The sequence below is a fragment of the Littorina saxatilis genome, linkage group LG17 (assembly GCF_037325665.1).
Source record: "Littorina saxatilis isolate snail1 linkage group LG17, US_GU_Lsax_2.0, whole genome shotgun sequence".
Lineage (NCBI taxonomy): Eukaryota > Metazoa > Mollusca > Gastropoda > Littorinimorpha > Littorinidae > Littorina > Littorina saxatilis.
The window spans coordinates 55,782,611-55,810,517 of record NC_090261.1 but is presented as its reverse complement, the minus strand read 5'-3'; the positions used below and the strand labels follow the sequence as shown (position 1 = coordinate 55,810,517).

Here is a 27,907-nt window from a genome sequence, read left to right as displayed (position 1 = left end):
GGGTGGGGGAGTTGGGGGTGTGGGGGGGGGGGGGGGAAGGGGGGGGATTGCAAACGAGAACCTAAAACCCTGACCGTGCCGCCAAAATGAATATCCGCACAACAAATAGAACTAACTCTCAAACCGCTGGTTCTGTCGAAGCATACGGTTTTACCGTTAATCTTGATGATTGTGAGTTCATTTTCATCTTTCACATGCAGTCCTAATTTTTGCGTGTGTCATATTTTCGCATATATAACAGTTAGCATTTTGACTACAACACAATCCATTGAGCTTCAATGTATTTACATATATATTCGTCGGGGAAGGACTCTGAAATCGGAAATTATTGGAAATCAAGAAGCGTGTTTACATAGTTTAGAATACTTAGAGATTCATCCATAGGTTTAAAAAAAAGAAAAAAAAAAAGAAAGAAAGAAAGAACTGAAGAAGAAGAAAAGAAGAGAAAAAGAAGAGAAAATGTGATTTTCTCTCATTTTCTATTAAATGTAAACACTATGACAAAAGAGTGGAAGGGGAGAGTAAACATCATTAGAAACAAAGTTTTGAGAAAAACAAAAACAAGTTAACCAAAACAAAATCAGTTTCTTACAACCATGAAGAAAATGTGTATATATACAAATGCCATTTGTTTACAATCATTCACAACAGTCACAACAGGAATGATATATGAGTTTATGATATGAAATTTGCACAACGCCCTTTTACACGATTCGTTCACACTTCCACACAAAAGCATGCAGCATGTTTTAAAATCGTGTCAAATGATTAACGAAATAAAGCTTTACAAGACCCTCTCCACAAATTAAGGAGAGCTCAGAATAGCAAAGATCATTATTAAAAAAGCAAATAACAAAATAACCAACTTTTCTTCACAGAAACTCAAAGTATAGTTAGCCCCAAAGCTGGACATACAAAATATATTATAATGACATAACAAAAGTAAAGTATACGTTCATATAAATAAAAAATGATAATAATTTTAAAAAAAAACCCATCTACAACAAGAAACACAAACAAAAGAAACCCAGGGTAAAAAAAATCAGACTGACTAAATCTGAAACACTTATAACATTATTATATCCTAAAGGCAACTCTATTTTAAGTATAGGAACAACAAAAGAAACACGTAAGTGAAAGAAAAAATTCAGTTCAGAAAACGAACCATTTGTCCTTTACAGTACAAGTCATGTATTTGCTTGAGTACAAAAGAAAAAGAGAAATAGAAACAACATTTTACGAGAAACACGAAAAGACCACTTCAAAGAGGGCCCGGCCTGTACATAAACACATACACTGTTCCCCATAAAATGACAAGTTTAGTGAGTAATCAATGAATACAGTGAATTAAACAGGAGTATGCAAAGTAATATAGCTTCATGAAAATAATGCCGGTTAGTCTTCCCAAATTCCCAAGCTTTCACCAAAGAAAAAGGAAAATAACATGCATAATTATCTTCATGAGAATAATGCCGCCTATTGGTCTCCCAACATGTCCAAACTTTCACATAAAATGGAGACAAACATGCATATCTTCATGAGAATAATGCCGCCTATTGGTCTCCCAACATGTCCAAACTTTCACATAAAATGGAAACAAACATGCATGACAGTTTTTTTTTCAACAGCTGGAAGCATCAGTAATCACTTGCGAAGACAGGAATGATTTGAAATCCGAAACAGATAGACGGCCAACGTTTTCAAAATAATGAGTAATTTGATTTTTTTTTCGGTATTTAGGAGTGCATTTATATATTGCTAGAAACTACACGAGCAATCCCTGATAAGTACTAAGTGAGAAGTTCAGAAGAAACACTCTTTATCGTGTGTGTGTGTGTGTGTGTGTGTGTGTGTGTGTTTTGAGACCATAACGAGGAAGTTTTTGAAACATTACTGAGTAAAAACTCCCATCATGCATGTTCTGTTCTAGAAATCCACCTATGGGTTAACTGTGGCACATGCAAAGTCAGTTGTACACGTTATTACACGTTTGTATTACTTGATGCGTCCGATTCCATTGAGATACACAAAATCAAACCCTTTTTACCGTTTACTCGTAAATGCCAGCAAAGAAACACGTTTTCAAATCAAGAAACTTGAGTTTTGATAGATATGGCTAATTCAGATTGTAAAGTGACACAATTATATTGCCAAACAGTGTCGACAATATCGATGTATGAATGAAAAACCTCACAGAGGCTCACATTCAAAGTTTTTCAAATGACTTTTCAGGACTTTTGATTATATTTTGAGTTATTTGCAGATTGATGTAATTGTCATCATCAGAGATTCGCATGATCTGTAATTTAACATTCATGCAGCAAAGGTAACCCAATCATCCTTTTGACAAAAACATACAAAACCTTTTAAATTTGGTAAAGACAGAACAACAACAAAGGAGAGGTTGCTCGTAAGTAAGTACACGTGTTTTGAACAGGAATACAACATATTTACAAACATCAGTCTGGCACTGGGGAAAATACCCTTTTAAATTCAGGGAGAAAATAAACAAATCTTTGAAACAAGTGAGAACCAGTGTTTGGGGTATTCACACACACATGTACCTAATAGGTTAGTGGCCTGTGAAGACGTTAAACCCCAAATAAGTTCAGTTCAGAACCAGTGTCATTTTGGATAACAAGAGGGGAGCCACAAACATCATGTAAGTATTTTATCTTGTTTTTTGACTGGGCTCGTCAACATAAGTACAGGAGCATGAGGAATGTGAAAATACACCGAGAAAAGCATCTTTTTTCACTGTCTGCGCTTTGACGGACTCTCCCCACTCCATGAAGCCCCTCTCAAGACTGCAACTTGAACGCCAGACTGATCTGGTTTCAAGCAATATTGTGAGGCGGAATCCATCGCAAGCAGCAGCAAAACGTTCTCTTCCCATAACCTCTTCCTCTCTGTGAAGACACCCTCTGAAGGAACGCTTGAGTTGTTCGACTTTGGCGTGACTGCAAGTGACTTTAGACAGCAGCACGGAATGAAGTCAGTTATTGAAATACTTCAATGGTATAGTCAGTAATCGGTGGTTTGTTCTTTTCTGGATGTTCTACCGCGACTGTAACTCTCAGTTTCCTTGGTTGCAGTGGTTGGCCTAGTCCATTCTCTGTCAGTTAGGCACTGAAATGCTTGAGTTACAGGCAGCAATCGGTGGTTTGTCCTTTCTTCAATGTTCTATTGTGAATGTAAAGACAATTGAGCCCGAAGTTGACTTCGCGGACACTTCACGAAGTCTTTATACCAAAACGTCAGCGCCAACGCTTTGTGCAGACAGCTTCGCGCAGTCGACTTCGCCCAAAATTAACAGCAGGCTTAACTCTCAGTTTTCTTGGTTAGAGTGGGTGACTTTGTTCTTTTCTGCAAATCACACCTCAACTGGACCTCTCAATCAATCCTTGCGATCGACAGTTTCGTCCCGGCCAGCGATTCAACATCTCTCTCAGGTCTCAGTCTTCCTGGCTGGACTGCTGTTCCGAAAGATCCTTGAGAAAGTCCAACAGAGAACAGTTGGAAGAAAGACAGCCGTCCTCGCAACCCCCCGCGATGTTTCCCGAAGACCTGAGTGGCAGGGCCAGATCTCCCATGAAGGGCTCAGCGTCGTTTAGATTTCTCTCCTCCTGTGCTGGGCTTGGCTCGGGAAGGAGTGGAGAAGGTGGTGGAGGGGTGACGGAGGTGGGTGCATAAGGAGGAGGGGGTGTTGTTGCAGAGTAGGAGGGAAGAGGGGGAGGGGTGAGGGAAGAGCTGAAAAGACTAGGGGTGATATACGAGTTGAAAGGAAGAAGGGTGAGGGAAGAGCTGTGAGGAAGAGGGGTGAGGGAAGAGTTGAAGGGAAGAGGGGTGAGGGAAGAGTTATGGGAGGGAGGAGGAGTCAGACGGTGTGGAGGCGGGGTGGAGGAGGAGGAGGAGAAGCGAAGAGGCGGGGAGGTAGATGCTGGTCGGTTCAGCTGGGTGAAAGGTTGACGTCCGCAGGAGAGGGAGGAAGACGACGAGGGCGTGAAAGTGAACGGAGGTAGATTTTGGTGGCCGGTGGCAGATCTTTCAATCTGCTGCTGGTGCTGATTTAGGCCCCCGAGTCGTGACGATCCACGCATGGCCGGAAGACCCGAATGAGAGATCGTAGCTGGGCTGGAAGGGGTATCGGTCAGCCTTGCCTTCTTGGTGGAAGGACGATGCTGGTCCTCCTTCCCCTGCTGACTCTCATCCACGCTCCTTCTTTTTCGCCCTGCGAAAGGGTACCCCGGTAGATCAGGCGTAAACTGAGGAATTGTCTGAGGTACCATGGATGCTGAGGAGAAAGGCCGTGAAGGAGCAGGCTGCAGTTGAGGCGCAAACCCTGTGGGGGAGTTGGCAGGCGACACGGGCTGGTGTAGGAAGTTGGGCAGGTTCATTGGCAGAGAATATGTAGTTATGGTGTCAGAAGGGAAGGTAGAGCCTGTGGACGAAGTCAGTGGTGTTGAGGCTGAGTCCAATCCAGGGTTAGGGTTGAGAGCAGAGACGTCGGTGTGACCTCTGAGAGCAGCATCCATGTCCAGGGAGTCCATGAGCAAGCTGGTGGAGGCCTCATCGGATGGGACAGGACCAAGACCTTGCATGGAGTGCTCTGGTCCTGGAGTGCAGGCATCTTGCAGTTCCTCGGGAATGATGCCCGCAGCCAGCAATGCCTGGGGGATGAGATCTTCGTCATACACCATGTCGTCTGTCGTTATGTTCATTGGTTGTAGTTGCTGCTGCTGCACAAGCAGCTGGTAGTCATGCTGCTGCTGCTGTTGGTGGTGGTGCTGTTGCTGCTGCTGCTGACTATGGCTGTTCTGCTCTCGATGCTGCTGTAGCTGCTGTTGCTGCTGCTGCTGCTGTCGTTGCTGGGTGTGCTTTTGTTGCTGATTTGGGCTCTGCTGAATCTGGGACGGCAACACAAGATTGCAGAGGGCCAGGTGCGATGTAAGCCACGCTTGCGCTCTTGTGCTGAACGCCCTCAGGGCTTCAATTTGCGTGCGGAGCTGTTGGTGGTGCTTTTGGGTCCTTTCAAACTTCTGCAACACAGCATTAAATACACCGTCAGAGCTACAACAATGCATCCCACATTGAATGAAATACACTAAAATTAATGATGACGATAAATGTGAATTATCAATGAACGCTAACTGTGATGATGATGTTGATGATGATGGGGATGATGATGATGATGATGATGATGATGATGATGATGATGAGGATGAGGAGGAGGAGGAGGAGGAGGAGAAGGAGGAAGAGGAGGAGAAGGACGAGGAGGATGAGGAGGAAAAGGAAGAAAAGAAGGTGAAGGAAGAGGAGAGGGAAGAGGAGGACGAGGAGGAGGAAGAGGAGAAGCGGAGAAAGAGAATGATGATGAAGATTATGAGGAGGAGGTGGAGGAAAAGGAGGACGTGAAGGAGGAAAAAGAAGAAGAGGAGGAAGAGGAGGAGGAAGAAGAGGAGGCGGTGGATGAGAAGGAGGAGGAAGAGAAGGAGGAGGAAGAGGAGGAGGAGGAGGAGAAGGAAGGAGGAGGAAGAAGAGGGGGAGAAGGAGGAGCAAGAGGAAGAAGAGTAGGAGAAGATGGAGGAGGGGGAAGAGGAGGAGGGGGAGGAGGGAGAGCAGGAGGAAGAGGGGGAAAATGAGGAGGAGGAGGAAAAAAGGATGAGGAGGAAAAAGAAAATGAGAAAAAGGAGGAAGAGAAGTAAGAGGAAGAGGAAGAGAAGGAGGAGGAAGAAGAGGAGAAGGAGGAAGAGGAGGAGGAAGAAGAGGAGAAGGAGGAAGAGGAGGAGGAAGAAAATGAGGGGTAAGAAGAGGAAGAGGAGAAGAAGGAAGAAGAGGAGAAGGGGGAGGAGGAAGAAGAGGAGTAAGAGAAGGAGGAGAAGGAGGAAGAGGAGGAGGAGGAAGAAGAGAAGGAAGAAGAGGAGGAGGAAGAAGAGGAGGAGGAAGAAGAAGAGGAGGAGAGTAGGAGGAAGAGGAGGAGGAAGAGGAGGAAAATGAGGACTTAAATTAGGACACAGAATTTCACCTACCTCAAGAACACCACCATCCGCTCGCTTTCTCTTTTCTCTGCATTTTTTCGCCGCTCGACGGTTCTGTTCTTTCCGTCTTTCTTTCTTCTCCTTCTCTGCGGGGGTCAGCTGCAACAAAAAGGAGTCCAAACTTATAATTCTGCCATCAATGCGACACGCTTTTCTCTCTTATTAGCTTTTGCAATGTAGAACTGCTGTATTGAGTTCAAAGAACGTACGAGACTTCAAAACGACGGGAGCATTTATCTTACAGTTGTTTTTAAATCTAGGGCACATTTTCTAAGACATTCTGTTCATTTATCTGATGATTTTGTCATGAAAACCATTGCGCGTGAACGCTACCCTCTTCGCGCCCTACTCACCCATCCCCGTCACACACACGCCGTCTTAACCACCACCACCACCACCACAAACAACAACAACAACAACGACAACGGCAACGGCAACGACAACGGCAACGGCAACGGCAACAGCAACCAACGATAACAGAAACCAAGGATAACAGCAACCAACGATAACAGCAACCAACGATAAAAGCAACCAACGATAAAAGCAACCAACGATAACAGCAACCAACGATAACAGCAACCAACGATAACAGCAACCAACGATAACAGCAACCAACGATAACAACAACAACAGCAACCAACGATAACAGCAACCAACGATAACAGCAACAACAGCAACCAACGATAACAGCAGCCAACGATAACAGAAACCAACGATAACAGCAACCAACGATAACAGCAACCAACGATAACAGCAACAACAGCAACCAACGATAACAGCAACAACAGCAACCAACCATAACAGCAACCAACCATAACAGCAATTAACGATAACAGCAACCAACGATAACAGCAACCAACGATAACAGCAACCAACGAAACCAGCAACCAATGATAACAGCAACCAACGATAACAGCAACAACAGCAACCAACGATAACAGCAACCAACGATAACAGCAACCAACGATAACAGCAACAACAGCAACCAACGATAACAGCAACCAACGATAACAGCAACCAACGATAACAGCAACCAACGATAACAGCAACCGACGATAACAGCAACCAACGATAACAGCAACAACAGCAACCAACGATAACAACAACAACAGTAACAGCAACAACAACAACAGCAACAGCAACGACCAAAAACACCTTGTTTGTTTGTTTTCATTATTATTGAATAAACCCGAAGTCAGCAAACAGTGTTTTGGTTCATTAGAGTGTTTCAACTGTTTTGCCCCTTTTGATGGATAATACATATAAGATTATTTCACGGATTGGAATAGTATATACTTTTGAATAAACTCTTGTTTAAACCAACAAAAGCACATTCAAAACCTAAGCTAACCTTATAGTCTTTCGGTGGGTTGAACTCTGGCTTGATTTCTGGCTTGCCGTCTTGAATCCTTCGTTGCATGATGCGCATGCGTAGCTCCTCCTTTAGAAGAGGGGTTGTGGATCCACTTAAATTGGCAGCCACTGCCGCCGCTTGGAGGCGCTGATCCTCACCGGAACCGTAAACGACTCCATCAACGACGAGAGCGCCCTCTGGTAGATTGGCCTGTAAGGCCTGTTCGTCTAGCTCAAACCTGTCGGCAGGATTCATGTCTGAAACAGACAAAAAAATCAATTTAATACAACTACACGAAGAAGAAGAAGAAGAAGAAGAAGAAGAAGAAGAAGAAGAAGAAGAAGAAGAAGAAGAAGAAGAAGAAGAAGAAGAAGAAGAAGAAGAAGAAGAAGAAGAAGAAGAAGAAGAAGAAGACCAAGAAGAAGACCAAGAAGAAGAACAAGAACAAGAACAAGAACAAGAAGAACAACAAGAAGAAGAAGAAGAAGAAGAAGAAGAAGAAGAAGAAGAACAACAACAACAACAACAACAACAACAACAACAACAACAACAACAACAACAACAACTCTACTAAGCGCAAAAAAATAAACAAGTCGCGTAAGGCGAAAATACAATATTTAGTCAAGTAGCTGTCGAACTCACAGAATGAAACTGAACGCAATGCCATTTTACTCGTAGCATCGTCAGTCCACCGCTCATGGCAAAGGCAGTGAAATTGACAAGAAGAGCGGGGTAGTAGTTGCGCTAAGAAGGATAGCACGCTTTTCTTTGTTTTAACTTTCTGAGCGTGTTTTTAATCCAAACATATCATATCTATATGTTTTTGGAATCAGGAACCGACAAGGAATAAGATGAAAGTGTTTTTAAATTGATTTGGACAATTTAATTTTGATAATAATTTTTATATATTTAATTTTCAGAGCTTGTTTTTAATCCGAATATAACATATTTATATGTTTTTGGAATCAGCAAATGATGGAGAATAAGATAAACGTAAATTTGGATCGTTTTATAAATTTTTTTTTTTTTTTTACAATTTTCCGATTTTTAATGACCAAAGTCATTAATTAATTTTTAAGCCTCCAAGCTGAAATGCAATACCGAAGTCCGGGCTTTGTCGAAGATTACTTGACCAAAATTTCAACCAATTTGGTTGAAAAATGAGGGCGTGACAGTGCCGCCTCAACTTTCACGAAAAGCCGGATATGACGTCATCAAAGACATTTATCAAAAAAATGAAAAAAACGTTCGGGGATTTCATACCCAGGAACTCTCATGTCAAATTTCATAAAGATCGGTCCAGTAGTTTAGTCTGAATCGCTCTACACACACACATACACACACACACACACGCACACACGCACATACACCACGACCCTCGTTTCGATTCCCCCTCGATGTTAAAATATTTAGTCAAAACTTGACTAAATATAACAAAAAAGCGAAACAACAAACAAACAAACGAACGAACGAACGAACGAACAAACGAACGAACGAGCGAACGAACGAACGGACGAACGATCCGACGAACCAACGAACCAACGAACGAACCAACGAACCCGGCAACAAACCAACAAACCAACAAACAAAAAAGCAAAATGCAATCACCATCGTCGCCGCCGGGAAATGATTCCACTCTAAGTCTCAGAAGATTCACAACATTATAATTAATTTCGAGTTTCTGAGTCTTTCTGTATATGGCTCGTGAAGGGGCTGAAATGACCCCGTAACCTACTTTCGTACACTTCCGAAATCGATTTGCTTCAGGCGATTCTTGGAATTAATACTTTTGTTCAGCGTCCTTGCGTCAAAACCGAAACTCTGGCGGCCGGGTACCGTGATGTGGCTTAAACGGGACTTGTGCTACTGTTTGTCTCAGAAGCGAAAGTGACAACAAGGTCCTGCTTCATCCAGAATTAGCACTCTTATAACATGTCTATTGTGTCTAAAACTAGTCAAAAACAACAACAATAACAACAACAACAATAAAACAAATCACGATCTGCATTTTCTGTGTCAGCCTCCTGTGCTCTTTTTCAGGCTGTACCATTATTTATGACAATACATTATTGTATAATCTTTGTCTTCAGTTGGAACGTTTCTTTTTGTTTGTTATCAAAGCATACTACGAGTTCATAATTACCCAGTCGCGACAATATAATTATAAATCAGTTAAGCATCACATGTACTAAATCGAACACGACAATCCTAAACACAGTGTATTAAAAAAAAAAGCCAGTGAACATAAACACACACAAATTATTCCCAGCAATTAAGACACTTACATTTCACACACCCGCACATTTTGCCACAGTACCGATAGGAAGCCTAACAAACAATTGTGATTTTTTTTATTTTTTAGGAAAAGTCACTATTTCAAACCCGAAGCACAAGCAGACACGCTCTCGTTTCGTACACAAAGGTCACACGGCCGACAGAACTTCGCAAGTATATAATCATATACTGTCGACAAAATGTCCGCATTTCTTCCACACACTCCAAGAAAAAGAACACGAACTCTATATTCAGCGGATGACTAGACTAACACTGTAGCAGTCAATCACACAAGACCACCGTATCAGTGATCAAAATAATCGATTTCTCGTAATTCTTATTACTTGTTAGAAGGAAGAAATCACAGTCGGAGTTCTCAGCTCGGAACGTCCGATGATTATGATCGGAGTGATCACCGCACGTTGATATAAAATCGCCAAGATTCACACTCTCCCGATCCGTGTTCGGTAGTTTTACCATCCCGTCCTTTCTTAAATTCACTGTCTTCAGCTATGACAAAAACCAGAAGTATTTCAGTAGCGTTGTTGCACGAAGTTTATATAACACGACCAGTCCAAACAATTCGGAATATTACACACAGGTTCCAAGCAGGAAAAACACTTTTTTGCCTATGTTTCCTGGTACAGTATGCATGTATACGTTGCTTCGACGTCAAACGCAGAGTCATCTATGCGAACGTGAGCTGTGTGACTGCCCTTTTAAAAGGCGCTTGTCTTCAAACTGAGATTTGTCGACAGGGAAGTTGAGTCACATTGGGTATATCCGAACTACGAGAACATTGTGTGACAGATACGTACGCGAAAACCCGGTAATACACAATCACTAATGGGACACATGTGCATTCAAAGTAAATTTATCCTGCATGAAAATTAACACGCGCAAGCTACTAAATATAGCCGCATGGACACACATATACATGCATATATATATATGGCGGCATTCGATTTCACAAAGTCACTCGCTGCCCGGCGGCAGTACAGGCTCAATCGATCTATCGATCCAGTGATTGCACAAGCAATCGAATTAGACCGCAATCGGGCAACAATTTGCGGTTAGCTTGTGCGAGTGTGCAGCAGCTCCGTATGCCTTCTTGTCTCCATCCTTGTTTGCTTATGCCATTACCCTCGTTAATAAAGAATATGTCTTGTCAGTCTTGTATAACGTCTTATAATTAAGAATTTGTCTTCTTACCTCCGACCTCAAGTTGTCGCAGAATTGCGCGAGCCAATGTGAAAAGCGTCCTTCCTCGTCGAGTTTTGAAGTCACATGTGTGGTTCACCGGTCGGAATTTTACCAGCTTTGAATATCAATACAAACAGAAAATTGGCAAGCGGTCAGTTATACGTATACGGGTACCTCAGTACGCGGGTATACAGTTTTCAGATTATGACTGTCACGGGCTGTCACCATAATCGGATCTTCTGATAAGTAAAGGTACAAACACCCAAGTTGCACACCGTAAATGTATACAGATAAAAGCCGTTTTTCCCGGCGTTTCTCATTCTGGAGTAGAATTATAGTACGAGTTCCTGGAAACAAGCTAAATATTGTGTTTTGGAAATTTGACAAATTCTTTATCGGCGGCGCAAAAAAAAAAAAAAGTGTCATGCAGTGTCCCAGCTGCTATGGGGTTTTCACTTTTCTTTAGAAAGTATATGTTTTATGCAGAAACAAAAAACGCACGATTAAAAAATAATGCTCATGCATGTGTGCTTGAGAGTCGCTCGAAATGCTCTCTGAAACAAAAAGCACTCTTTATCTCTCACTATACTTGCATTCTATTTGTATTCCTGTTCCTTCTTTTGGTCTGTGTTTCTTATCCTATAATGAGAACTTAGTCGTTAAATTCATCATTGCGCTTTCTATTTTTACATTCAGTCAAGTTTTGACTAAATGTTTTAACATAGAGGGGGGAATCGAGACGAGGGTCGTGGTGTGGGTGTGTGTGTGTGTGTGTGTGTGTGTGTGTGTGTGTGTGTGTGTGTGTGTGTGTGTGTGTGTGTGTGTGTCTGTGCGTGCGTGTGTGTAGAGCGATTCAGAGTAAACTACTGGACCGATCTTTATGAAATTTTACATGAGAGTTCCTGGGTATGATATCCCCGGACGTTTTTTTCATTTTTCTGTTATAAACGTCTTTGATGACGTCATATCCGGCATTTTGTAAAAGTTGAGGCGGCACTGTCACACCCTCATTTTTCAATCAAATTGATTGAAATTTTGGCCAAGCAATCTTCGACGAAGGCCGGACTTTGGTATTGCATTTCAGCTTGGAGGCTTAAAAATTAATTAATGACTTTGGTCATTAAAAATCTGAAAATTGTAATTAAAATTATTTTGTTATAAAACGATCCAAAATTACATTTATCGTATCGTTCATAATTTTCTGATTCCAAAAATATATAAGTATGTTATATTTGGATTAAAAACAAGCTCTGAAAATTAAAGATATAAAAATTATGATTAAAATTTCATTTCCGAAATCGATTTAAAAACAATTTCATCTTAATCCTTGTCCGTTCCTGATTCCAAAAACATATAGATATGATATGTTTGGATTAAAAACACGTTCAGAAAGTTAAAAAGAATAGAGATATAGAAAAGCGTGCTATCCTCCTCAGAGCAACCGCTATCGCGCTTTTCTGGATTGTTAATGTCACTGCCTTTGCCACGAGCGGTGGACAGGTCTTGCGGAAAAAATGCAATGCGTTCAGTTTCATTCTGTGAGTTCGACTGAGCTTGACTAAAATGTTGTATTTTCGCCTTACGCGACTTGTTATCTTCTTGTTGGTTTATTTTTATTTTCTGTCTTCTATCTATTTCGTCTCTGTGGTTACTTGAAAAAACAATCAGCCCTTCTCATATTTTCGTTCGTGAATTCATCTCGTCTTTATGGCTATCAAGTTCGATTGCTATCAATTAACTTGATTTATAGCTGCTTTCTTTACAAATCAGTTGTCGTATTATAAATGTCCTCCCTTCTTATACATACTAGTGTGGTAAGGTTTATCCGAACTACGAGAAAGGTCGTGGGTTCGAACCCCGGCCGGGTCATACCTAAGACTTTAAAATTGGCAATCTGGTGGCTGCTCCGCCTGGCGTCTGGCATTATGGGGTTAGTGCTAGGACTGGTTGGTCCGGTGTCAGAATAATGTGACTGGGTGAGACATGAAGCCTGTGCTGCGACTTCTGTCTTGTGTGTGGCGCACGTTATATGTCAAAGCAGCACCGCCCTGATATGGCCCTTCGTTAAGCAAACAAACAAACAAACAAACTACGAGAACACTGTGTGACAGATACGTACGCGAAAACTCGGTGTAACACGAGAAAATTACTCCCACGAGATTTTTACTCCGGAGTAAAAATTTCGTACGAAAATGTTACTCCCTTTACGAAAAAAGCACTCCCCCATTACACGAGAAATATACTCCCCACGACAGGTGAGTTCCGAGTTAACATTTCGTACACAAATGTTACTCCCCTGACGAATAAAAAACGAATAAATTACTTCACCCTAACACGAGCAATTTAACTTCCCATGCCAGGTGTACGAAATTTATACTCCCTTGTCCCCTGTTAGTCTTGGTGGTGGAAGGGGTGGAGGGAGGATAGCGCGACATTCGTTTGCGCGAGATCACATATTGGCATTATCTCCTCGCCCGCATCCCATTTTCGCGTACGAGATTTTTACTGGAAGTAAAAAAAATGGGGAGTACAAATTTCGTGGAGGGAGTAATTTGTTCGTGCCTTGGGGAGTTCTTTTCTCGTACGAAAAATGTACTCGGAGTAGAAATTTCGTACGAAATGTTTACTCCGGAGTAAATTGTTCGTGGAGTAAAAATTTCGTGTTACACCGGTAACATTGACTTCTGTTCGCTCGATAAGTGCACTGTGGGTTTGCATGATGAAAGATATACCTTGTTGGTATATCCGTTTTGTTATGTCCGCCATCATGATTGCCAATGTATTATTTTTCATCTGTCTGGGCCATCAATAATAAACATAAAAGCGTTCGGTTGACGGAGTGCCCCAAATTTGTTTGTCTATAGTATTTGGTATCGTGTTTTAATGAAATAACATCTTATTTGAAGCAAAAGATACCCTGCCTGTACGTGTAAACGATCACGGAAACCATCCCAGATCCGCCCATTCTTTTACACAGCATAAAACATGCTTCCACTTAAACACCTACCAATATTCAACTGCCTATGCAGAGTGCGAATTCATTGCTGAATTAGTTTCTTAACTGACAGTGTAATATTAATTCAGCAGCATGTCTTCACTTTGCGCAGAAGCAGCTACAGGCTGCTGACTTTTGTATGCGTCGAGAAATTCAAGTTTTACGCCCTCACGGCAAAGCCATTTGGGGCATGTTTCCGGGTTTTAACCCGAGTTTAGATGAGATACACAAGTGTATGCGTGTTTTGGTGGTATCTGCACTGCTGGCAGAATGACCGAGGTCTTTTACGTGCCACGGGGGGTGGAAGATGGATACCGTCTCTGGGTCTGCACATAAAGTTGACCCGTGTCCGTCCCGGCCCGGATTCGAACCTGCGACCTTTCGATCACCAGTCCAATGCTCTACCACCTGAGCTACCCGGGGCCCCCATTGTATGCGTCCATCTAGAAGGATACTTTTATGCTGTGTACAAGACATGGCAGATCTGCCATGTGATGGTTTTCGTGATCGTTTACACGTACAGGGGAGTACCTTTTGTTTTGTACAATATAATCAAAGAAAACAAATTAGGAGCACTAAGTCAACCGAACGCTGTTCTTATCCGATTCAAAAGCCTTGTCAGATGTGTGTTGAGTTACAAGATGATTAATTTTATAGATGGGAAGGACTGAAGGTACATCTCCCTTTAACTGTTTAACCAGAGACATAGATAGAATGTATGTCTCTGGTTTAACCGTGTATTTCTCAACCAACTTACTCATTCCCGTTCCCTCCTTTACCTTAAAATAGATACGCTTGAAGCAAAGCCCACACATGTATAGATTTGCTTTTTCTCGTGCGTAGATATGCATGCAATCACGAAACACTGATATGTGAGACCGAGAATTCCCGATGGCTTTGTTAGTAAACTACTGCGGCCTAAGCGACAAACCAAATATTATAGAGAGTATTGCAAAACCGTTTACCGCACTTCACACGTCGCGAATGACTGTTGAACAAAAAATAACTTTGTAGATTATGGGTATACACTAATGTTGCATCAAGCGGTGTTCACGTTAACCTGGCATTTAAAGTATGTTACCGGTTTTTATGTGGACAATAAATCGTCAGCCGGTCAGTCGTACCTGCATGTTTTTGAATCCATTTGACGTTTTTTTCGTATGAAAATAAAGTACTACTTTAACATTTTAGCATTGTATATAATTATATAGTTTGAAAGTGTGGTTGCCGTGACCATGCAGGGGCATGACCTGACCTTTCTCGCCTTTTACCGGTTTTGATGTGAAAATATCGGACAATACTGTGTATACCGAACTAAAAGCTTGCCTGCATGGCCATGACTCTGGTGAGGGGTGGGATTGTTTCCAAATTCATACAGGCCACCATTCACTCTTTCTCAGAAGGGGGAGGCGTTTTATACAATACTGGATGTTTGCCAAGTACTGAATGGAGACTATATTAAATATTTTTGCTTGTGCGGGGCTTGACTTGAATTTGACTTGTTAATTTTAGAACTTCCTTACAACCAATAGTTAAAAGTCAGCTGTGCTAGCCGGAAAATTCTTTGAGCTAAAATGACTTCCCAAATAATAATAATAATAATAATAATATGGGAGATGTATAGAGCGCTTGACGTTCTCTAAGCGCTTTACAATGAATTGGTGAGAGGTCAAGGCAGGTGAAGTAGCCTGCACGTTGAACATCTCTCATGCTGGGTATTTTCGTGTTTCTATAACCCACCGAACTCTGACATGGATTACAGGATCTTTTCCGTGCGCACTTGGTCTTGTGCTTGCGTGTACACACGAAGGGGGTTAAGTCACTAGCGGGTCTGCACATAAGTTGACCTGGGAGATCGGAAAAATCTCCACTTACAACCCACCAGGCGGCAGCGACCGGGACTCGAACACTCGACCTTCCGATTAGGAGGCCGACGTCTTACCACCACGCCACTGCGCCCGTCTACATGTATGCACTCTTAAAGATACCTTCCTTCCTTAATGCAACCTATAACAACATACTTGTATACAGATGTGTACCTGCATGCACAACAGGCTTCCCTTCTGCTTAGACACATAGCACAAATCAACAGCCAGGCTGCTTGCCTTCTGCTTAGACACATAGCACAAATCAACAGCCAGGCTGCTTGCCTTCTGCTTAGACACATAGCACAAAGCAACAGCCAGGCTGCTTCCCTTCTGCTTAGACACATAGCACAAATCAACAGCCAGGCTGCTTGCCTTCTGCTTAGACACATAGCACAAAGCAACAGCCAGGCTGCTTCCCTTCTGCTTAGACACATAGCACAAAGCAACAGCCAGGCTGCTTGCCTTCTGCTTAGACACATAGCACAAAGCAACAGCCAGGCTGCTTGCCTTCTGTGTGAAATTGCAATTGTTTAATGGATTCATTTTGCAAGTGTCTGTGAATTCAACAAGAAATTGTGGAGATGTGAAGGGTGCTGTTACCTCGCGTAACCCGGACAGATCTGTGGTGGTAAACATAAAGGATCTTCTTCTTCTTCTTCTTCTTCTTCTTCTTCTTCTTCTTCTTCTTCTTCTTCTTCGTTCGTGGGCTGGAACTCCCACGTACACTCGTGTTTTTGCACGAGTGGATTTGTACGTGTATGACCGTTTTTACCCCGCCATACGCCGCTTTCGGAGGAAGCATGCTGGGTATTTTCGTGTTTCTATAACCCACCGAACTCTGACATGGATGGATTACAGGATATTTTCCGTGCGCACTTGGTCTTGTGCTTGCGTGTATACATACACACGAAGGGGGATAAGGCGCTAGCAGGTCTGCACATAAGTTGACCTGGGAGATCGGAAAAATCTCCACCTTAACCCGCCAGGCGCGGCCGGGATTCGAACCCACGACCTTCCGCTTAGGAGGCCGGCGTCTTACCACCAAGCCATTGCCCGTAAAGGATCGAAACTTTAAAAATAAATATGTTCGCACACTCACGTCACCTTAAACCGTCGTATGCGCGTACTGACACGCTAAACATATATATATAATTATCACTAACACGTTTACATCCGCAATATTTTGTCCAGGAAGAATAAAGGCGTTTTCAAATGCCGTAAATGTTTCGATTTACCAAATGTTACTGATATCCCTTCGAGGGTGCAGGGGGATTGGATTAATGCCCCAAACCCAATCATTGTTCTTCATCGCGCAAGTTCACATTTGAACTAAACTGCAACAGTGTGACGACATGGTCTTGCGTAAATGCAAGTTTATATTTCAATATTGTGCACTCAATGTATTATTACACAGGGGCGGATTAGGGAGGGAGGGGGGTGGGGGTGGGGGTGGGGGGGGGGGGGGGGGTTACAGGGGTTCAAATGCAATAAAAAAAGAGTCTAGGGTCGGCGGGAAAAAAAATAGTCGGGTGACCAGAAACATAAAACTTTTGGGGGGGGCCTTACATATAAAATCTTGACAGGTCTGTCATTGTGAATGTAATTACACCAATGCATCTTCAATTGCAATACCCCTGTCGATCATACAACTTGTGTTTACCCATCGGCGCCTTATAGTCAGTGGGGGGACTCTTAACGGAAAGAAACCCAATTACAGAAAAGTTGCAACAAATAGGAGTACCGCTGTTTTCCTGATGAACGATGCCAACGCCCTCGGGTGGGGAAGACTGATTTATGTGTGTATAATTGAGCAAACAGTGTTTATTCAAATAAACTCACGTTCATATTCACAGCATTTACTTCATTTGAATGCCGTGAAAATGATGCGAAATAGCATTTGTGGCATCTTTTGTGCACGTTCCGAAGGTGCAGACACTGCAGAGTGTGACATCTTGATATAATCGAGCCCATGCAATGCCAGCATTATTTTGCAGACAGGATGCCCTATATTGTATATAATATATATGCTCCATTCTGTTCAACCTATTTCAATTCATTTCATTCAAGCCATTTGGAGGATAACTATAGGTTTATAATGGAAGACGGAGGGGGGGAAAGGGGGGAGGGGGGAGCAACCATGATCGTAAAAGCCCATACAGTATACGTGTGTTTGCATAATGTTTGTGCATGATTGCTTTCTCGCGACCCGCCCCCACCCCCCCCCTCCCATCCCCTATCCCCCGCTCTAGCCCCTGCATCTTATCCATCTCTGTCTATATATATATCTTCTTAATTCTTCCTCTCCCTGCATGCGCCTTCTGCTCCCTCAAAATCTGTCTCTGCGCTCGCGCGCGCGCGTGTGTGTGTCAGTGTCAGTGTGTGTGTGTTTGTGTGTGTGTGTGTTTGTTAGTGTGCGTGTGTGTGTGTACGTGTGTGCAAGTGTGTGCATGAGCGGTGTGCGTGCGTGCTTGCATGATGTGTTTGTGTGCGCGCGCGCGTGTGTATGCGTGTTTGTGTGCGCGCGCGCACACTGACGTGTGTGTCAGTGTGTGTGTGTGTGTGTGTGTGTGTGTGTGTGTGTGTGTGTGGGTGCGTGCAATACGTGTGTGTTTATAATGCATAACAGTACATTTCATTGTATAATCATTTATTCGTGCCGTGCAGCGTCTGCTGCGTGTGTAGGCTAGATATATAGTTTGTCTTGTCAGTAAGGGAGACTGGGGCAGGGTGGGACTTTTTAAAATTTTTTTTAATCAATTGCAATTTTCTAACACCTAATTTTCAAAATAAACACAAATACGATCTTTTTATAAACTTTATTGAATTAAAAACATAAAAACGTAACTTAATTTGATATTAAATATGCCATTTTTAAGCAAATAACCGTTGAAAATGAAACAAAATCCGGGGCAGGATGGGACGAAGTGGGGCACGCTGGGACACACTGTGGGGCAGGGTGGGACTGTCCCACCCTGCCCCGTCCCACCCTGCCCCTGCTTTGTCCCAAACTGCCCCATACACAAAGTATACTAGTTGATTAATTCAAAAACAAGAAACCATTTTCCACCATTATTAACCGTTTTCAACGTAGAAGGTAATTTTTTTACCGATTGACCAACATAGTGACTTGCTTATTGACCTTTTGCCACAGGTAAAGATAAACCGTTCAGAAAAATAACACTTAAAAGTAAGTGTAAGTAACATCCATGGCAGAAGAACCAAATCATGGTACCTTAGTAAGTTAGTACCTTGCCTTAAACCTTTGCCTTCCATTTATTCTAAACAAAAGTCACATTTGTATGATGTGGGGTCATCTATCTGGCCACACTGCTCATGGCACCACTGGTTGCACACGGAGCAGCAAATCCACGGCTCGTTCGGCTTGGACTTTCCCCATGACTCCAAGCAGAACATGCAGACCGCGTCTTCATCTTCCTGACAGAACAAAATATAATTATATTTGAATTACTGTAGCAAAATATAACTGGTTCACTAACAGATTCATCCACTGCATTGAACACAATATTTGTTGTTAGATAAATAAATATGATTGTTCGCATATTTTGCCCATCTGAATGGAATTCCAGCTATACTCTGTCAAGGGAAAAATCAAATCAATCCAGATAAAAAAGGTTGAGAAACTTACGAAACACTTAACATTTCGATACTCTCTTTCAAATATCTTTTCAATAAGTTATGACGACTAAACCAATTGTTTTACCTGCTCTGGTTGTAGTTGCTGCTGTTCTGGCTGACCAGGGGGCTGCTGCTCTGGCTGATCAGGGGTTGCATCCGATGTGTACAGTGGGGTGGAAGGATCAGCAAGACTTTGTTGTCAGGCGAACAATTGACATGCTCAGTAAAATGTTCCAAACATTCCACAAACAGAGACTTTGTCATCCAGCCGCCAGAACGTGAACCCAGTCCTTTTGTCCCTGGAGGTGCATTTATTGTCATATGGTCACGGAAATTCACCCGCGGAAATATCAGACAAGGCGGGATGCTGTTTCCAATGGCATTGACAATTGCCAACATAGTAACAAGTTCACCTCTCTCCTGTGACACTACCTGAGACACCTGCTTTACTCCCGACTGCGCCAAGACTTTAGTCGGTTTTAGGGACGTCATCAAAGCGGTTTCATCCGTGTTGAATATCCTGTCAGGGGTCAGGGTATGCTTTTCGTAGAGATGTTAAAGCTTCTTGAAAAACTCGTCAACGTTGTTTCTGTTGAACGCCATCGTCCTCGCCAAGCTGACTGCTTCTGGGATTCGAATTGATATCTCTGGATGCCTTTTGCGAAATGCCAAGACCCAGTCTTCACCTGCACGTTTATTCCTTGTCCAGCTTGGAGGACAGACTTTTAGGTTTTTGTTTGCGAGATCAAATGCGAGTGATCTCAAAGTCATTGAATCGATAGGAAATCCATACCTTGAAGCCTGGATTATGTATTCCACCAACTCCTGTTCTTTGGCATTCGTAAAGACTTGTCGAGTGTTGCACTGAGATGTCAAGGAGGAGATTTTGCCACGGGACATCGCTCGCCCAAGGCTACTTTTCGACACAGAAAACATCCTTGCAGCCTCGCGAAATGACAAACCTTCTTTCACAGCTTCCACCGCATCCTTCATATTTTGCACTGGTTTTGAAGTCCATTGCGTCTTTCTCTTGTATGTTCTCACCATCTGAAAGTCGACAAAAGATTTAAGACAAACACTACACAAACTACAGAGAGAGAGAGAGAGAGAGAGAGAGAGAGAGAGAGAGAGAGAGAGAGAGAGAGAGAGAGAGAGAGAGAGAGAGAGAGAGAGAAAGAGAGAGAGAGAGAGAGAGAGAGAGAGAGAGAGAGAGAGAGAGAGAGAGAGAGAGAGAGAGAGAGAGAGAGAGAGAGAGAGAGAGAGAGAGAGAGAGAGAGAGAGAGAGAGAGAGAGACGGTGTGGTATTATTAATTCGGTGTTGGCATAACCATGCTGTGTTAACCTCTCTCTCTCTCTCTCTCTTGCATAAAACGTATGTTACACAACTTATCAACTTTTAATAATTAAAGACATAGACAAAAACTCTAAGGGGGCAGGGTGGGTCAAAGCTGGGGCAGGGTGGGACAGTCCCACCCTGCCCCAGCCTTGTCCCACCCTACCCCGTCCCACCCTGCCCCCAGGCGGTTAATTTGATAAAATGAAAAAATGGCCACAGACCTAACGTGTAAACATCTTTGAAATGTTCGATAAATATGAGTGAATAATGACATAATCTGGTTATATATGGTTTAATAGGGTGCGTGAGAAGACATTATATACAAATAAGAAGTTTGTGACAGTCGAAAATTTACTTACAGTGCTTCTTTTCAGGCAAACATCGACTGCTGGCAAACGTCTGTGCCCACACCATTAACAGTTGGCGCCAGTCTGGCTGAGTAGTTTCCCTTCATGGCGGCAAATTCAAACTTTAAAAAAAAATCAAGATAACATGGCTAAATTGCGCTGTCCCACCCTGCCCCGTGTCCCAGGGTACCCCAGTCTCCCCTACATCAGAGTAGGAAACTGTGCACTACTGGGCGTAACTATTAATCTACGGTGAAATAATCATTCATGGGGGAAAAAATCCATTAATTTCCATAACGATGGAACCATGATGTAACGCTGAAATATGATATCCAAACGCGAAGTGAGATGTTGCGTATTTTGTGCCGCGGCTACCGCAGACACTAAAAGCCTAGTGTCAACTAACGTCGGCCTGACGTTTCGTCGTCTCTCTTTTCGCGCTCGCCGCGTCCGGTCACTGCGGCTTGTTCAGTTCACACAGACAGCAAAATGCACTGATGTATTCTTGTACACGTCTTTCAGTGATACAGAATAGCTCAGCATAGTTAGAAAAATATGCGAGACATTCAGGGTATTGTGTGGTGACACTAAAGTCGACTGCACATGATAACGGCAGTGGACCCCCTCCCCCCCCCCCTTTTAAGACCCCCTCCCTTTTATAAGACCCTCTTTTCTCTGACTTTCTGTTAATTACCTCTGTAAATCTACCCCCATTTTAAGACTCCCTCCGCCTTTTTAAGACCTGATTTTTACAGATTCTTGGAGGTCTTAAAAAAGAGGTTCCACTGTTCTCTTACTCTATTCACGGCTTTTAAACACTGTGACTGAACTGAATGAGCATGCTATAAGCATAATAATATCGGGACATCGTGCACACATCGACGCTCTCGATACCACTGCAAACCGTAGCGAGTCAGTCTCTGTGTCTGTGATAAACGGCTTGCGTTGTCCGTCACAATTCACTGATTTCGTCGTGCTTGTGCAATCATCCGGATAGCGCTGCATTATATGATCGCTATCAGTGCACTACTACGTCGATTCCAGGCTTGTAGTAAATAGGTAATGGACTGACAAATAATCCGCGAAACGTGCAGGTGACTAATGCAAACAATCCGGACACGTGTAGGCCGGGCGGCTTAGATTCCTAGACTCGAAATCTAATGCGCTGAAATCAGTCTATAGATCACCGCTTTGCAAACATACACACGGACTCGATCAAAATGCTCATCTTACGACAGTAAATGATTTCAGAAGTAAATGAGTACTTACCGGTCAGATTTCAAGGAGGAGAAAACGCAAACACGTCCGTTTTGCACAAAGAACGGCATTTAACTGAAAAACTGACTTGACATGTTCGGACTTGTTCCAGGAGCGACCTTGGGTGATGCGCTGTCATTGGCTCAGCGCACACACCCGGCCACGCCCCCTCATTCGGCGAGCGCGCGCCGGTGGTGCGAAAGTTTGGTGTAGAGACGCTCAACGACGCTTTGTTGCTACCGTTCATTGCTTATTCTAGCCGTGTCTCGCGATGCGAACGACTGTGCCAGAATACACGATTTCCCGGCAAAGAGCATCATTGTGAGAAAGATTACAGTGATTTATTGTAGTAATCTGATAGAAACAAGCGCTTTTTCCGTTCGGACAGAAATTTTCCGCCGGAGCGCCAGGCCTGTGGGTTAAAAATAGAAAGGGGGTTTCCAAGTTTTTGCAGGGTTGAGAACCCGTTTCAGTTTAACGAATAAGAGTTACACTGTTGGCAGGAGGAGAAAAGAAGTAAAGGAAAGAGCCGGAACAGCTCATAACTCATAGCAGAGACATAGATAGTATGTATGTATGTATGTCTCTGCTCCGGCTAGCATATAACCACGTCATGTCCCATATAACCAGTACTTATGGGGACAGAAAAACCAAATTAGCATAATGTTACCTGCATGACTGTGTTGGCTTTGAAGCGCGTTATAAAAGACTTGGCACATAATTTACCTTGCATAAATTTCTTCCCCGAAAATGAACTGTTGCTGGAAGTTATAAATACCATCACGAATCGCCTTCACAATAATGCATATTATTCATTTTCAGCGTGAAAGCTGAAATCATTATAGAGCTATCTCCCTACCCGTGTAAACACTAAATGATCGTGTAAACCACCACAGTGTAAGCTGAAATCATTATAGAGCTATCTCCCTACCTGTGTAAACACTAAATGATCGTGTAAACCACCACAGTGTAAGCTGAAATCATTATAGAGCTATCTCCCTACCTGTGTAAACACTAAATGATCGTGTAAACCACCACAGTGAAAGCTGAAATCATTATAGAGCTATCTCCCTACCCGTGTAAACACTAAATGATCGTGTAAACCGACACAGTGTACGCTGAAATCATTATAGAGCTATCTCCCTACCCGTGTAAACACTAAATGATCGTGTAAACCACCACAGTGTAAGCTGAAATCATTATAGAGCTATCTCCCTACCTGTGTAAACACTAAATGATCGTGTAAACCACCACAGTGTAAGCTGAAATCATTATAGAGCTATCTCCCTACCCGTGTAAACACTAAATGATCGTGTAAACCACCACAGTGTAAGCTGAAATCATTATAGAGCTATCTCCCTACCTGTGTAAACACTAAATGATCGTGTAAACCACCACAGTGTGTAAACTGAAATCATTATAGAGCTATCTCCCTACCCGTGTAAACACTAAATGATCGTGTAAACCACCACAGTGTAAGCTGAAATCATTATAGAGCTATCTCCCTACCTGTGTAAACACTAAATGATCGTGTAAACCACCACAGTGTAAGCTGAAATCATTATAGAGCTATCTCCCTACCTGTGTAAACACTAAATGATCGAGTAAACCACCACAGTGTAAGCTGAATCATCCCTACCAGTGTAGACACTAAATGATCGTGTAAACCACCACAGTGTAAGCTGAATCATCCCTACCAGTGTAGACACTAAATGATCGTGTAAACCACCACAGTGTAAGCTGAATCATCCCTACCAGTGTAGACACTAAATGATCGTGTAAAACACCACAGTGTAAGCTGAAATCATTACAGAGTTATCTCCCTACCAGTGTAAACACTAAATGATCGTGTAAACCACCACGGTGTAAGCTGAACTCATTATAGAGCTATCTCCCTACCTGTATAAACACTAAATAATCGTGTAAACCACCACAGTGTAAGCTGAAATCATTATAGAGCTATCTCCCTACCCGTGTAAACACTAAATGATCGTGTAAACCACCACAGTGTAAACTGAAATCATTATAGAGCTATCTCCCTACCCGTGTAAACACTTAATGATCGTGTAAACCACCACGGTGTAAGCTGAAATCATTATAGAGCTATCTCCCTACCCGTGTAAACACTAAATGATCGTGTAAACCACCACAGTGTAAACTGAAATCATTATAGAGCTATCTCCCTACCTGTGTAAACACTAAATGATCGTGTAAACCACCACAGTGTAAACTGAAATCATTATAGAGCTATCTCCCTACCTGTGTAAACACTAAATGATCGTGTAAACCACCACGGTGTAAGCTGAACTCATTATAGAGCTATCTCCCTACCCGTGTAAACACTAAATGATCGTGTAAACCACCACAGTGTAAGCTGAACTCATTATAGAGCTATCTCCCTACCTGTGTAAACACTAAATGATCGTGTAAACCACCACAGTGTAAACTGAAATCATTATAGAGCTATCTCCCTACCTGTGTAAACACTAAATGATCGTGTAAACCACCACGGTGTAAGCTGAACTCATTATAGAGCTATCTCCCTACCCGTGTAAACACTAAATGATCGTGTAAACCACCACAGTGTAAGCTGAAATCATTATAGAGCTATCTCCCTACCCGTGTAAACACTAAATGATCGTGTAAACCACCACAGTGTAAGCTGAAATCATTATAGAGCTATCTCCCTACCTGTGTAAACACTAAATGATCGTGTAAACCACCACAGTGTAAGCTGAACTCATTATAGAGCTATCTCCCTACCTGTGTAAACACTAAATGATCGTGTAAACCACCACAGTGTAAGCTGAAATCATTATAGAGCTATCTCCCTACCTGTGTAAACACTAAATGATCGTGTAAACCACCACAGTGTAAACTGAAATCATTATAGAGCTATCTCCCTACCTGTGTAAACACTAAATGATCGTGTAAACCACCACAGTGTAAGCTGAAATCATTATAGAGCTATCTCCCTACCTGTGTAAACACTAAATGATCGTGTAAACCACCACAGTGTAAGCTGAAATCATTATAGAGCTATCTCCCTACCTGTGTAAACACTAAATGATCGTGTAAACCACCACAGTGTAAGCTGAAATCATTATAGAGCTATCTCCCTACCCGTGTAAACACTAAATGATCGTGTAAACCACCACAGATCTGTCCAGGCTTTTACACAGCGGCATCAGAGCGTCCCTTCGTCTGCCATTTGGACACATACCAGAAATAAAGTTATGCTGTTTTTCTATTTTTGTGTGGTTTGTTTTCTGAAATAATTGTGCAGAGTGACATTACTGTCAGCTACAGAATAGATTCATACTGAAATTCCCTCTCTCCGTGTCTGTCGGTCCGAGTGTGTCTATCTGTCTGTGTGTCTGTGTGTCTGCCTGTCTGTCTGTCTGTATGTCTGTCGGTCGGTCGGTCTGTCGGTCTGTGGATCGGTCGGTCGGTCGGTCGGTCGGTTGCCGGGCCTATCTGTCTGTCTGTCTGTCTGTCTGTCTGTATGTCTCCATCATAGTATCCACTTTTAACCTTAAAACCGTTGCTAGTTACAGGTTTTATGCCTTTTAAGGCGAGATCTGAATATTAAAAACATAGAATATTAAAAAAAAGTACAAACGTACAAGTTTATTCTGTTATAACCCGATAAATGAAGATAATTCGGTGTTTACGGGCATTTGTTCTGATTGTTTTCTAGAAAATGAGCAGCGTGTACAGTGCCATGATCTGGGTGGCCGAGTGGTAACGCACTTGCGCTCGGAAGCGAGAGGTTGCGAGTTCGACCCTGGGTCAGGGCGTTAGCAATTTTCTCCCCCCTTTCCTAACCTAGGTGGTGGGTTCAAGTGCTAGTCTTTCGGATGAGACGAAAAACCGAGGTCCCTTCGTGTACACTACATTGGGGTGTGCACGTTAAAGATCCAACGATTGACAAAAGGGTCTTTCCTGGCAAAATTGTATTGGCATAGATAAAAATGTCCACCAAAATACCCGTGTGACTTGGAATAATAGGCCGTGAAAAGTAGGATATGCGCCGAAATGGCTGCGATCTGCTGGCCGATGTGAATGCGTGATGTATTGTGTAAAAAAATTCCATCTCACACGGAATAAATAAATCCCTGCGCCTTGAATATGTGCGCGATATAAATTGCATAAATTTTTTTTAAATCCCTGCGCTTAGAACTGTACCCACGGAATACGCGCGATATAAGCCTCATATTGATTGATTGATTGATTGATCTTATCTGCTCTTTCTCATCGTGTCACAATACAGAAGAACCATACACTTCCTGAAACACAATCTTTTAATTACTTATATCGTTCACATTTTATTGTGATTCCTTTGTGTTCGTGCGTCTTTCTAACTACCACCATCTGTGTCCCTGTCTGTATCATATGGTAAGATGTTCCAAAGAAATAGTAAAATGAAGTAGAGTTTCTCCTTTTGGTCCTGCTGCCCTGCATTTATATGTCTTTGTTTGTCTAAATGATCAATCTCGAGTTTCTTCTTTCCTGTTGCCCTACCGTTCGTGCAGTTTATATGTACTTGATATGCTTTCTGACTATATATATACACCGACCATCTGTGTCGCTGTCTGTCTTATATTGAAAGATGTTCCAAAGATATAGTAAAATGAAGTAGAGTTTCTCCTTTCCTGCTTCCCTACATTTAGTGCAGTTTATTTGTACGTTTTTCTTTCTTTATTTGGTGTTTAACGTCGTTTTCAACCACGAAGGTTATATCGCGACAGGGAAAGGGGGGGGGGGGGGGGGGGAGATGGGATAGAGCCACTTGTTAATTGTTTCTTGTTCACAAAAGCACTAATAAAAAAATTGCTCCAGGGGCTCGCAACGTAGTACAATATATTACTTTACTGGGAGAATGCAAGTTTCCAGTACAAAGGACTTAACATTTCTTACATACTGCTTGACAAAAATCTTTACAAACATTGACTATATTCTATACAAGAAACACTTAACAAGGGTGAAAGGAGAAACAGAATCCGTTATATAGTCGCCTCTTACGACATGCTGGGGAGCATCGGGTAAATTCTTCCCCCTAACCCGCGGGGGGCTATAATTATGTACGTCAATGCATGCTTTCATGTCGTTTGTTTTTCAGTCTTTCTTCTTCTTCTTGCTGTCTCCATCTATACCTGTGTCAAATATGTCAGTCTACCTGCCTGTCTGCCGCTTTTTCTCTCCGTATATCCATGTCTTTTTTTGTCTATAATTATTATCAGTCTGTTTCACATTTTGTGTGTGTTCACGTTCCGTTTTCTTCAGTGACCGTTTGGTAAAATCTCTATATTCTGCCTTGTTCTTTCTGTCTGTTCTTTTCCTGTACATGCATGCATTAGTAAGTTCCTCTTCATTTTATTGTATTTGTTTGTATGTACAAATTCCGCCTCTCTTCGTCTCCTTTTCTAATACGAGTGCCCCCCCCCCCCCCCCTTCTTGCATGTGCCCCCTTCCCCCTCCCCCTCGACACGTTTCGCCTTTGTGTCTTTTGTCTTTTCTTCTGATTGTTATAGTCTTGTGGGATTTGTTATAGTCTTGTGGTATTTGAAATTGTTTGCGTGTGTTCATGCAGGTATAC

The 27,907-nt window shown here is 42.6% G+C and overlaps 1 protein-coding gene and 1 non-coding gene across 5 annotated transcripts; both read right to left on the bottom strand.

Moving 5' to 3' along the window:
- Positions 1 to 10: 10 nt before the first annotated feature.
- LOC138951682 (mediator of RNA polymerase II transcription subunit 15-like) lies at positions 11 to 22,398 on the bottom strand. 4 transcript variants are annotated; one of them, XM_070323242.1, is made up of 4 exons: positions 22,321 to 22,398; positions 7,390 to 7,649; positions 6,030 to 6,137; positions 11 to 5,039 (listed from the first exon to the last, which is right to left on the bottom strand). In XM_070323242.1, exons 2-4 carry the CDS (start codon positions 7,645 to 7,647, stop codon positions 3,456 to 3,458), a joined length of 1,950 nt encoding a protein of 649 aa, XP_070179343.1. In that variant the 5' UTR covers positions 7,648 to 7,649; positions 22,321 to 22,398; the 3' UTR covers positions 11 to 3,455. The 4 variants fall into 4 exon arrangements, with proteins under 4 accessions (XP_070179343.1, XP_070179340.1, XP_070179342.1 ...); XM_070323239.1 differs by lacking the exon at positions 22,321 to 22,398 and adding an exon at positions 10,011 to 10,433; XM_070323241.1 differs by lacking the exon at positions 22,321 to 22,398 and adding an exon at positions 9,001 to 9,996.
- Trnat-ggu (transfer RNA threonine (anticodon GGU)) lies at positions 14,215 to 14,288 on the bottom strand. The gene has a single exon. It is a non-coding gene; the product is annotated as a tRNA-Thr (tRNA).
- Positions 22,399 to 27,907: the final 5,509 nt, after the last annotated feature.

Bases quoted from the DNA above. Each gene is read 5' to 3' on its own strand.
- LOC138951682 (XM_070323239.1), bottom strand. From the start codon at position 10,146: ATGGTAAAACTACCGAACACGGATCGGGAGAGTGTGAATCTTGGCGAT. The intron at 7,650-10,010 runs GTAATAAGAATT...TGTCTGTTTCAG, and splicing joins TGATTTCTTCCTTCTAACAA to ACATGAATCCTGCCGACAGG. The intron at 5,040-6,029 runs GTAGGTGAAATT...GCTGTGTTGCAG, and splicing joins CGGATGGTGGTGTTCTTGAG to AAGTTTGAAAGGACCCAAAA.